This window comes from Amblyraja radiata, chromosome 21 (assembly GCF_010909765.2).
Source record: "Amblyraja radiata isolate CabotCenter1 chromosome 21, sAmbRad1.1.pri, whole genome shotgun sequence".
In the NCBI taxonomy this organism is placed as follows: domain Eukaryota; kingdom Metazoa; phylum Chordata; class Chondrichthyes; order Rajiformes; family Rajidae; genus Amblyraja; species Amblyraja radiata.
This window is the reverse complement of record NC_045976.1, coordinates 3,330,765-3,344,255: the sequence shown is the minus strand read 5'-3', so window position 1 is coordinate 3,344,255 and position 13,491 is coordinate 3,330,765. Positions and strand designations below refer to the sequence as shown.

Here is a 13,491-nt window from a genome sequence, read left to right as displayed (position 1 = left end):
ACGGGTTGCAATCCCGAAATGGAAGATTATTTTAGTTCACTGATAGGGGAAGCGACTAGGGTCCGCTTGATAGGAACAGTGTCAGGCGAACCTGGCACTGCCTTGATCGTGCAAGTGGAGGAAGGGTTGTGGAAACAGAATGCTTCTCTAGTGGCACCTCATGTAACCACCTCAGTGAAGGCAGACCACTCAGCAAAAGAGCTGGGGTACCTCACCTACGAGTTATGCAACCAAGCAAGTAACATACTGGGTGAGCAATATTTTTCTCAGGGAACGTTGGAATATTGGCAAGAGAACCAGATCATTGAAGGAGTTATCAGCCGCCATCAGCCAACAGCAAACGACATGGACAAACATCAGATTTGGGCGACATCACCGCATGAGGTAGGACTGACTTATTGTGTACCTGTAATGATCACGCTTAAGCCGGATGTCCGCCTCCCTGCAGTTCCCCAATATCCTTTAAAACCAGAAGCAGTGGCAGGAATACAACAGCTGGTGCAATCTCTTTTACACCAGGGTATATTGGTGCAGTGTCACTCACCATGTAACACCCCGATCTTCCCGGTACCCAAGCCTGGACGCTCAGAGTGGAGGCTAGTGCAAGACCTCCGTGCAATTAATGAGATCGTTACGCCTATGCACGCCATCGTACCGAACCCCGCAACTATCCTGAGCCAGGTTCCCGCCTCTGTGACAATCTTCACAGTTATTGACCTACAACATGCATTCTTTTCAGTCCCACTGCATCATACGAAGGACAACAATATACATGGACACGCCTGCCACAAGGTTTTGTACATTCGCCTACTCTGTTTTCCCAAGTACTAGCAGACCAGTTAAAAACATTAACCCTCCCACAAGGCTCCATTGTAATTCAGTATGTTGATGATTTACTTCTGGCCAGCTCTGATGAGGCCTGCAACATTATTGACACTGCAAAGTTATTAGAAGCCTTACATGCTATGTAAGGTCCCTGAGAGGAAAGTTAAAGAGGGCAAGAAGGAGGTTAAATTTCTTGGAATTATGATCAGTGCCACTGAAAGAGCACTTACTCCAGCAAGAGTGGACCCTATTGTTCGATACCCAAAACCAGAAACCCCCAAACAGATGAGAGCCTTCTTGGGGTTAGTGAACTTGCCGTCAGTGGATTCCCAATGTTGTACTTTATATGAAGCATCTATCACCACTGGCGTCTGCAAATGCCGAACGACATTTTTCCCTCGATGAAAAATAGACTGACGCCTTTATAGCCTTAAAAGATGCATTAGCCTCCGCCCCAGCCATTGGAAGACCACTGTATGACCGATCATTTCAGCTATATGTAACAATAATTCAAGACTGTGTATCAGCCGTACTGACGCAACAACATGGGGATGTTAAACGACCAGTAGCTTACTTCTCAGTTTGCCTGGATGCAGTAGCACGCGGCTACCCCCCTTGCACCCAGATTTTGCCTGGTATACATGCCGCTATCTCAGCTGCTGCAAACATAACTTTACATCAACCAGTAATCGTATTTACAACTCATTGTGTCGCCGCATTAATGAATGCAAGCCAAACGAAATATCTCACCCAGGCACGCCTGGGCCGCTATGAACTGACATTGTTGAATAATCCAAATTTGACCTTTCAGCATTGTTCTACAATAAATCCATCTGCCTTTTTGACGGAGCCACCTGAGCCTTGCACAGAGCCGCCCCACAATTGTGAGATGGCCAATGACTTATTAACAAAAACACAGGAAGGATTGTCTGATATCCCATTGGAAGGCAACATACCATCATGGTTTGTCGATGGCTCCTCTATGGTTATCCCTGAAACAGGACAGCGGGCTTCCGGCTATGCAGTAGTAAACGGGTCACAGATGATTTTGGAAGAAGGAAGGTTTCAGATTCCGTTATCAGCGCAACAGGCAGAATTATTTGCCCTAACTCGAGCCTGCATATTAGCAACGGACAAACAAATTAACATCTATACAGATTCCCGATACGCCTTTGGCGTTGCTCATGACTTTGGCGCTCTCTGGCAACACAGAGGATTCCTGACCTCGGCAGGAACACCCATTAAGAATGCCCTTTTTGTGCGTAATTTGCTTACGGCGTTGATGCTACCAGATCAGCTGGCCATTATTAAATGTACTGCACCCACTGGTGCAGGGGACCCTATAGCAAAAGGTAATGAATTTGCCGATAGTGTATCCAAGCAAGCAGCCTGTACATCCAAATGCGTGGTGACATCTGGTAAACAGATACTAGCAAATAGAACGGTCCTGCCAGATATGAGGGAGGTATGTACATTACAGAGGGACGCCTCTGATAACCAAAAACAACTATGGAAACAAGAGGGCTGTGCCATTGACTCCACCACAGGTCTTTGGCTCACCCCGCTTGGGCAAGTTTGTGTATCTGATGCATTTTTACCTGTTTTGCTAACATATATTCACTCACTTACCCATGCTGGTAAGGGGGGAATGATAAGGATGACAAAAGAGACGTGGTGGCACCCAAAAATCCGGCAAGAGGCACTGAAGCAGGCCTCTGAATGTAAAATTTGCCAACGAAGTAATCCAGGCAAACCATTTTAAAATACCCTCAGGGGTGACGCCAATGCCATCACGACCGTTTGAATGCATACAGATTGATTTTATTGAAATGCCAAGGGCTCAGTGTTATAAATATTGCTTAGTTATTTTAGATTTATTTAGCAGGTGGATTGAAGCTCTACCAACCACTAATAATACTGCTGAAACTACGGTAACATTGTTGTTAAGAGAAGTTATTCCCAGGTTTGGCCTACCTACTGTCATAAGCTCGGACAATGGTCCCCATTTTATTGCCACTATTAATAAGGAAATATGTGCACATTTTAATATCCGACAGCAATTTCACTGTGTACACCACCTACAGGCATCTGGGATGGTGGAAAGAGCCAATGGGGCATTAAAAAACAAAATTACCAAGCTGATGGGAGAAATGGGACAGACATGGATTAAAGTATTACCCTTAGCATTATTTGAAATGAGGGTAACTCCCCACAGTGTTACAAAGCTATCCCCAGCAGAAATTATCTACGGTAAACCTCTACGAACCCCCTGGGGAGCAAGCATTACTCATGAAGGAACCTTAGATTTACACGCATTAAATGATGAAATAATGACCTATGTTCAACGACTCACCCATATTCTGTCAGCATTGTATTTACAGGTAAAGGAGTCCTAGAGGCCGCTACCTGATGCTGACCAGTGCGAAATAGTCCAACCAGGGGACTACGTACTTATCAGAAATTGGAACCGCAAGAAACTCGACCCCCGTTGGAACGAACCATACCAGGTGCTGCTGACAACACCAACAGCAGTGAAGGTTGAAAACCATCCACGTTGGATACATCTCTCCGACTGCAAAAAGATTGGATACAAGGATGGCACGAGTGATGTTCGCTCTACTGACGGTCCTAACCATGGCCAGGGTAACATGGACTAATACCTATCTGGCTATGAGCCATGAGTTTGCCGTACGGGCACATGGGACTGAATGTTGGTAAGGAAGGATTTCCCTTGGTCCCCATTCCATTAAACCTTACCGAGAGACTAGCGATGAGGTGCTTTAGTAACTCTGCTAAAAAATCGTCATGCCTAAAAATCATACGGATAACAAATACCAAAAACGAAACAATAAACATCACCTATGGAGGCCCGAAATACAATGATTTTGAAGGATGGTACACCCCTCCCTTCAAAGGAGATTGGAAATTGAACGTGACAAATGCAGCAGATATACCCCGACTACAGATAGTAAAAGATCCGCACAGGCCAGTTAATACTACCTGTTTTTGCCACCACCAAGGCACAGGTGTATTCTTGGGAAACAGTACTTGTATGTCAACTCAGGCAGCCACCATTATCGGCCCACCCCGACCAGTTAATGGCACATATTTTGTATGTGGATCCTGGGCCTACCCATGGTTACCAGGAATGCCGCCGGCTGACGAGGCAGCTTGGGAACGACTAAAAGGACCCCATCACTGGACAGGGTGTTGTTATGTTGCATATGTGGTCCCACGTATGAGAAGCATGAGCCAGTTGCACCAGCACACGGGGATTTCCAAGCGAAGCCTAGCAAAGGCTGAGCAATTTTTTATGATACTCTTCCCGTCCTTTGGTAGTATAATAGTGTCACGGGAACTAATTAAAATGGCCTCCGCTTTAGAGACACTTGCTAATGCCACTGCCATCTCCTTAAGTGCAACCCAGGAGGAGGTAGAAGGGGTAACAGCTGAAATGGTAGCTATTAGGACTGTAGTATTACAAAACAGAATGGCCTTAGATTTTATCCTGGCAGAAAAGGGAGGGACATGTGCAATAATAGATCGAGAATGTTGCACTTTTATTCCCGATGCTTCCTCCAACATTACCAACTTGGCTGCCCATATCAGAATGGAGGTAGCTAAAATAAGGAAGGTAGGAGCTGAATTCCATGGTTATAGCTCCGGTGGAGTTTGGTGGCCATTTAATATGTTTGGAGGGACTTGGGGAATGATTGTCCACTATGGATTGATTGTATTACTAGTTGTACTCGTAATTTGGCTGATGCGATGCTTATGGTCTTTCGTATGTACTCGGCAAGGAGTGTAGTTATCAACATTTTGATAAAAGGATGGAATGATGAAGCCGAATAAAGTTACAAAAATAAGAAGAAATTAAAATAGGTTTCTGGGCTAGCTTACAGCTTATATTTAGTGTCAAATTAGGCTTGCCTCAGGTTGCAGTGTGTGGGATAATAAATACCATAACATTGTCTCCCAAGTGAGGAAGTGACAGAGAAAGAAACAGCTAGTCACATCTTTGAAGTAAGATGCCATAAACCAAATGACCAATGTTTATGGGGGGGGAGGCAATAAAGGAAGAGAGAAACAGCTAGTCACATCTTTGAAGTAAGATGCCGTAAACCAAATGACCAATGTTTAGGAGGGGCGAAGTGACGAGAGAGGATCCAGGGAAGTGGAAAGATAAGATGCCATAAACCAAATGGCCTATGTTTATGAAGGACCAAGTGACAGAGAGGAAACAGCGAAAGAGCTAGGGTGATCTCTTTGAAGATAAAATGACCTAAAACAAATGGCCTATGTTTATGAGGGACCAATTGACAGAGAGGAAACAGCGAAAGAGCTAGAGTGATCTCTTTGAAGATAAAATGACCTAAAACAAATGGCCAATGTTTTTAGTATATCGTACCCTGTAAACAAAAGGCCTTTGATGTGATGCCTTTTCCTGTACCTCTGACCATGACTAATGTCTGTGGAATGTGCTAATGTGACAAAGAAACACTATATAATGCGATGTAATTCTGTTGTTCAGAGAAGGGGACCGAGGACAGTCGAGTGTCTATATTGGTCACTTAGCTGGAATTCTCGCTCCCTTCCATCGGCCGATGTTAAGTAAAGTTTTGAACTGGTCTACCAAACAGTTGTGTGGTGTCTGTTTATTAAGAAGCGAACCTGGTTTAGTAGTTATAAAAGTAACTTTTTCAGTACGGGTCATGGGTCGTGACCCGACTGCCGTGAAATCTCCCTATAGCTACTTCCCCACAGCCATCAGGCTATTAAATCTGGCTCGGACAAAACTCTGAACATTAATAACCCATTATTTGTTATTTGCACTTTATCAGTTTATTTATTCATGTGTTTTGTAGTCAATGCCTATTATGTTCAGTTGTGCTGAAGCAAAGCAAGATTTCATTGTCCTATCAGCGACACATGACAATAAGCTTGAACTTGAACTTGAGATCCCCCCTCAATCTTCTAAATTCTAGCGTGACTTGACTTGACCCAAAATGTCACCCAGCTCATTCTCTCTGTCTCTTTCTCTGTCTGAAATACTGAATCTTGCCCTGACATATATGTATATGTATATATGTATGTAGTTTGTTTGTTTATACTATTCTTATAACAAATGTAAAGCACTTTGGCCAACGAGAGTTGTTTTTTAAATGTGACTTGACCCAAAATGTCACCCATAGATTACACAACATAGATTACAAGACCTACACCAAACCCAAACCAATTAGGAGCAGACGAGGGCATTCGATCCAATTTGTGATCCCAGCTACAAAGACAGATGTGTTGGTACAGCTAGTCGTTCTTCCCCCGCACACACAATTAAAGCATGGAATAATCTCCACCCTACTATAGTTACCCAACCAGATGCAACTATATTTAAAGTAGCTCTTTCTTCCCAATCACCCTTTCTGGCTTAAGTCCTCCCTCCACCACCTCCACAGTTTAAATTCCATTTGGAATATTTTGGAGGAGCAAGAAACCAAGAAGAACCAAGAAAACAGGAACCAAGAACCAAGAACCATGAAAAACCAAGAACCAAGAACCAAGAATCAAGAAGAACCAAGAATCAAGAACCAAGAAGAACCAAGAACCAAGAAGAACCAAGAACCAAGAAGAACCAAGAACCAAGAAGAACCAAGAACCAAGAAGAACCAAGAAACCAAGAACCAAGAAGAACCAAGAACCAACAACCCAGAACCAAGAAGAACCCAGAACCAAGAACCAAGATGAACCAAGAAGAACCAAGAACCAAGAAGAACCAAGAAACCAAGAACCAAGAAGAACCAAGAACCAAGAAGAACCAGGAACCAAGAAGAACCAAGAACCAAGAAGAACCAGGAACCAAGAAGAACCAAGAACCAAGAAGAACCAAGAACCCAAGAAACCAAGAACCAAGAAGAACCAAGAAGAACCAAGAAACCAAGAAGAACCAAGAACCAAGAAGAACCAAGAAGAACCAAGAACTAAGAAGAACCAAGAACCAAGAACCAAGAAGAACCAAGAACCAAGAAGAACCAAGAACCAAGAAGAACTAAGAACCAAGAAGAACCAAGAACCAAGAAGAACCAAGAACCAAGAAACCAAGAACCAAGAAGAACCAAGAACCAACAACCAAGAACCCAGAACCAAGAAGAACCAAGAACCCAGAAACAAGAACCAAGATGAACCAAGAAGAACCAAGAACCAAGAACCAAGAACCAAGCACCAAGCACCAAGAACCAAGCACCAAGAACCAAGAACCAAGCACCAAGAACCAAGCACCAAGTACCCAGCACATTCTCTCTGTCTCTCTGTCTCTGTGTGAAACACTCAATCTGGCCCTGACATCCACGAGCCGAGTCCGGAAACGCCCGAGTCCGAGTTGAGCCGAGTGCGTGAGAATCGCCGCTGGAAACACCCGAGTGCGTGAGTGAGCGCCGCCGGAAACACCCGAGTGCATGAGAATCGCCGCCGGAACACCCGAGTGCGTGATGCACAGAGATTATACACTTTAAACTGGGTATTTAGAGATATTAATATTAAATGCTGTGGTATAGATGTAATGCAGAGAGTCCTGACTGATGCACAAGGATTATACACTTTAAACTGGGCATTGAGCGCCCTGGAGAGGAAAAGACTACAAAAAGTAGTAAACACTGCCCAGTCCATCATCGGCTCTGACCTTCCTTCCATCGAGGGGATTTATCGCAGTCGCTGCCTCAAAAAGGCTGGCAGCATCATCAAGGACCCACACCATCCTGGCCACACTCTCATCTCCCTGCTACCTTCAGGTAGAACGTACAGGAGCCTGAAGACTGCAACAACCAGGTTCAGGAATAGCTACTTCCCCACAGCCATCAGGCTATTAAACCTGGCTCGGACAAAACTCTGATTATTAATAACCCATTATCTGTTATTTGCACTTTATCAGTTTATTTATTCATGTGTGTAAATATTTATATTATGGTATATGGACACACTTATCTGTTTGTAGTAAATGCCTACTATGTTCTGTTGTGCTGAAGCAAAGCAAGAATTTCATTGTCCGATACAAGGACACGTGACAATAAACTCACTTGAACTTGAACTTGAACGAGTGCGTGAGTGCGCACCGCCGGAAACACCCGAGTGCGTGAGCGAGCGCCGCCGGGGCTAAGATGGCGGACATGGACACCAGCGCGCACCAAGCCAGCTCGGCCGACCGGAAGCACCAACAGACGGCGCCGTGAACGAAAGCACCGCCGGGGACGCAGAGGTGGGTTAAAGGCCAGGTTATAGCTAGCCCCACATAGGCTAGCGATTCCTAGCCTTTTCCTCGCCAACGCGCGCTCACTGGCAAACAAAATGGACGAACACCTAAGGATCACCTTCCACAACTGGATCAAAGACTGCAGCATCCTGATCTTCACGGAAACTTGGCTCAACACTAACTCCAACGTTCCTGACAGCGCCATCCAGCTAACGGGGCGTCATTTACTCCGAGCGGACAGGACAACAGACTCCGGTAAGACCAGAGGTGGGGGTCTGTGCATTTATGTAAATAAAGCATGGTGCATGGACTCCACCATCATCGAGTCACTGCTCAGCTAACCTAGAGTTCCTCTTGGTTAGATGCAGATCGTTCTATCTGCCCAGAGATTTTACCTCCTCTGTTGTGACTATATTCCTCCTGATGCTAATGCCAAGCTTGCAATGAAAGAGCTGCATACTGCCATTAGCAAACAACAGACTCACAACCCCGAGGCAGCCTTCATTGTTGTGGGTGACTTCAATCACTCCAACCTGAAGACTGTACTCCCCAAATTCCACCAACATGTCTCCTTTGCCACTAGAGAAGACAAGACACTGGACAAAGTCTACACTAACATGGCTGAAGCTTACAAAACCGTCCCCCTCCACCACCTCACACGGAGCAGTCTTGCATCCCTTTCGCAAGAACAGGAGTACGGAGGATGCCACCTCAACGGCACTTCACTCCGACAACAGCGACACTTATGTAAGAATGCTGTTCATCGATTACAGCTCAGCATTCAACACCATTATACCCTCTAAACTGATCACCAAACTCGGTGACCTGGGCATCGACCCCTCCCTCTGCAACTGGATACTGGACTTTCTAACCAACAGACCCCAGTCTGTTAGGTTAGACAAGCACACCTCTTCAACCCTCACCCTTAACACCAGCGTTCCACATTGAATATAAAAATCAGAAGAAATATAATTGTGTGTGTTATATGATTATATACATTTATATCACATTCATGTATGTGTGTTTGTAAACATTTTATTCTTTAACAAGAATTAACAGAATTATGAACTGACAGAATGATGAATCTAACCCCTATATCACACACACAAACTGTTCCCCCGCAACGTTGATTACACTACGAGTCGGGTCGGGTCAGGTCGGTTCCGATCAAAGGTCCTAAAGCAGAGCAAGATAGCTTACTCCTGCGAAATACAATGGGCTGACATGTAGTAGCTACGGAGGGGATCCTGGGCATTTTTCACCGCCCATTTTAGTAACCGGAGCCTACCTGACCCGACCCGACTCGCAGTGTAATCAATGTTGCAGGGCAACAGTTTGTGTGTTATATAAGGTTAGATTCATAATTCTGTCCGTTCATACTTCTGTTAATTCTTGTCAAGAATAAAATTTGACTCTGGTAATTGTCTTTTTTAATGTTTTTTAAATCATTTCTTTTTAAACGGCTCACAAGCTGTGTTTGAGTTGATTTTGTCGTAACCGGAGGGTAATTAACATTGCGGGGGAACATTTTTTGTGCGTGATATAGGGTTAGATTCTGGTCAGGGAGAGCGAGGAGGTCATAGAGAGGAGTTACAGAGAGGTGGTCACTCCAAGACCACAGGAGACAGACAACTGGGTCACAGTTAGGAGGGGCAATGGGCAGTGGCAGGGGCTGTACACCTTGAAAATAAGTACTCATTTTTCAGTACGGTTGGGGGAGACAGCCTACCTGGGGGTAGCGACAGCGGCCGGGCCTCCGGCACAAAGACCGGCCCTGTTGCTCAGAAGGGTAAGAAAAAGAAGAGGAGGGCAGTAGTAATAGGGGATTATATAGTCATGGGGTCGGATAGCCGATTCTGTGGACGCAGTCAGGAGACACGGATGGTAGTTTGCCTCCCTGGTGCCAGTATCAGGGATGTGTCTGAACGTGTCCAAGATATCCTGAAATGGGAGGTAGAGGAGCCTGAGGTCATGGTACATATAGGTATCAACGACATAGGTAGAAAAAGAGAAGAGGTCCTGAATGGAGGATTTAGGGAGTTAGGAAGAGAGTTATTGAGAAGGACCGCAAAGGTAACAATCTCAGGACCGCGACAGTGAGAGTAGGAACGGAGCGAGGTGGAGGATAGATGCGTGGCTGAAGGATTGGTGCAGAGAGCAGGGATTCAAGTTTCTGGATCATTGGGACCTCTTTTGTGGAAGGTGCGACCTGTACAAAAAGGATGGGTTGCACTTGAACTCGAGGGGGACCAATATCCTGGCGGGGAGGTTTGCAAAGGCTACTGAGGATACTTTAAACTGGAATGGTTGGGGGGAGGGACTCAAATAGGGAAAGCTAGTAGTCAGTGTGTGAGGCAGGAGGCAGAGAAGGGTAGCACTCGGACACAAAATGTAGGGGAGAAAGAAGAAAAAGATAATAAACAGAGAATACGAGGGGGTGAGTTTCTTAAATGTGTATATTTTAATGCTAGGAGCATTGTAAGAAAGGTGGATGAGCTTAGAGCCTGGATTGACACCTGGAAGTATGATGTTGTGGCGATCAGTGAAACATGGTTGCAGGAGGGCTGTGATTGGAAACTAAATATAATAACACCATATAACAATTACAGCACGGAAACAGGCCATCTCGACCCTTCTAGTCCGTGCCGAACACATAATCTCCCCTAGTCCCATATACCTGCGCTCAGACCATAACCCTCCATTCCTTTCCCATCCATATAACTATCCAATTTATTTTTAAATGATAAAACGAACCTGCCTCCACCACCTTCACTGGAAGCTCATTCCACACAGCTACCACTCTCTTAGTAAAGAAGTTCCCCCTCATGTTACCCCTAAACTTCAGTCCCTTAATTCTCAAGTCATGTCCCCTTGTTTGAATCTTCCCTACTCTCAGTGGGAAAAGCTTTTCCACGTCAACTCTGTCTATCCCTCTCATCATTTTAAAAACCTCTATCGTCCCCCCTTAACCTTCTGCGCTCCAAAGAATAAAGCCCTAACTTGTTCAACCTTTCTCTGTAACTTAGTTGCTGAAACCCAGGCAACATTCTAGTAAATCTCCTCTGTACTCTCTCTATTTTGTTGACATCCTTCCTATAATTAGGCGACCAAAATTGTACACCATACTCCAGAATTGGCCTCACCAATGCCTTGTACAATTTTAACATTACATCCCAACTTCTATACTCAATGCTCTGATTTATAAAGGCCAGCACACCAAAAGCTTTCTTTACCACCCTATCTACATGAGATTCCACTTTCAGGGAACTGTGCAGTTATTCCCAGATCCCTCTGTTCACCTATATTCTTCAATTCCCTACCATTTACCATGTACGTCCTATTTTGATTTGTCCTGCCAAGATGTAGCACCTCACACTTATCCACATTAAACTCCATCTGCCATCTTTCAGCCCACTCTTCCAACTGGCATAAATCTCTCTGTAGACTTTGAAACTCTACTTCATTACCCGCAACCCCACCTATCTTAGTATCATCTGCATACTTACTAATCCAATTTACCACACCATCGTCCAGATCATTGATGTACATGACAAACAACAGTGGACCCAACACAGATCCCTGTGGCACCCCACTCGTCACTGGCCTCCAACCTGACAAACAACCATCCACCATTAAATATTCCAGGATTTCGTTGCTTCAGGTGTGATAGAATTGGAGGGGCAAGAGGTGGAGGTGTTGCATTGCTTGTCAGGGAAGATATTACAGCAGTGCTTTGGCAGGATAGATTAGAGGGCTCGTCTAGGGACGCTATTTGGGTGGAACTGAGAAATGGGAAAGGTGTAGCAACACTTATAGGGGTGTACTATAGACCGCCTAATGGGGAGCGAGAATTGGAAGAGCAAATATGTAAGGAGATCGCAGATATTAGTAGTAAGCACAAAGTAGTGATTGTGGGAGATTTCAATTTTCCACACATAGACTGGGAAACACATTCTGTAAATGGGCTGGATGGTTTGGAGTTTATAAAATGTGTGCAGGATAGTTTTTTGCAGCAATTCATAGAGGTACAGTGGCTTGCAAAAGTATTCATACCCCTTGAACTTTTCCACATTTTGTCACCTTACAACCACAAACGTAAATGTATTTTATTGGGATTTTATGTGATAGACCAACACAAAGTGGTGCATAATTGTGAAGTGGAAGGAAAATGATACATGGTTTTCAAATTTTTTTACAAGTAAAAAACTGAAAAGCGTGGCGTGCAAAAGTATTCAGCCCCCTTTACTCTGATACCCCTAAATGAAATCCAGTGCAACCAATTGCCTTCAGAAGTCACCTAACTAGTAAATAGAGTCCACTTGTGTGTAATCTAATCTCAGTATAAATACAGCTGTTCTGTGAAGGCCTCAGAGGTTTGTTAGAGATCATTAGTGAACAAACAGCATCATGATCCCCAAGGAACACACCAGACAGGTCAGGGATAAAGTTGTGGAGAAGTTTAAAGCAGGGTTAGGTTATAAAAAAATATCCCAAGCTTTGAACATCTCACGGAGCACTGTTCAATCAATCATCCGAAAATGGAAAGAGTATGGCACAACTGCAAACCTACCAAGACATGGCCGTCCACCTAAACTGACAGGCCGGACAAGGAGAGCATTGATCAGAGAAGCAGCCATGGCAACTCTGGAGAAGCTGCAGAGATCCACAGCTCAGGTGAGAGAATCTGTCCACAGGACAACTATTAGTTGTGCACTCCACAAATTGGGAATTTATGGAAGAGTGGCAAGAAGAAAGCCATTGTTGAAAAAAAGCCATAAGAAGTCCCGTTTGCAGTTTGCCACAAGCCATGTGGGGGACACAGCAAACATGTGGAGGAAGGTGCTCTGGTCAGATGAGACCAAAATTGAAGTTTTTGGCCTAAATGCAAAACGCTATGTGTGGCGGAAAACTAACACTGCACATCACCCTGAACACACCATCCCCACTGTGAAACATGGTGGTGGCAGCATCATGCTGTGGGGATGCTTTTCTTCAGCAGGGACAGGGAAGCTGGTCAGAGTTGATGGGAAGATGGATGGAGCCAAATATAGGGCAATCTTGGAAGAAAACCTGTTAGAGTCTGCAAAAGACTTGAGACTGGGGCGGAGTTTCACCTTCCAGCAGGACAACGACCCTAAACATACAGCCTGAGCTACAATGGAATGGTTTAGATCAAAGCATATTCATGTGTTAGAATGGCCCAGTCAAAGTCCAGACCTAAATCCAATTGAGAATCTCTGGCAAGACTTGAAAATTGCTGTTCACAGACGCTCTCCATCCAATCTGACTGAGCTTGAGCTATTTTGCAAAGAAGAATGGGCAAAAATTTCAGTCTCTAGATGTGCAAAGCTGGTAGAGACATACCCCAAAAGACTTGCAGCTGTAATTGCAGCGAAAGGTGGTTCTACAAAGTATTGACTCAGGGG

General features: G+C 44.7%; 1 protein-coding gene across 1 annotated transcript in view; it reads left to right on the top strand.

Moving 5' to 3' along the window:
• Positions 1-1,502: 1,502 nt before the first annotated feature.
• Positions 1,503-13,491, top strand: part of LOC116984953 (myc-associated zinc finger protein-like) — a 37,162-nt gene continuing 25,173 nt past the window's right edge. The window contains exon 1 of the mRNA XM_033039315.1: positions 1,503-2,462. Coding sequence (XP_032895206.1) covers positions 1,547-2,462 — 916 coding nt within the window. The 5' untranslated portion in view covers positions 1,503-1,546. The remainder of the gene's footprint in view (positions 2,463-13,491) is intronic.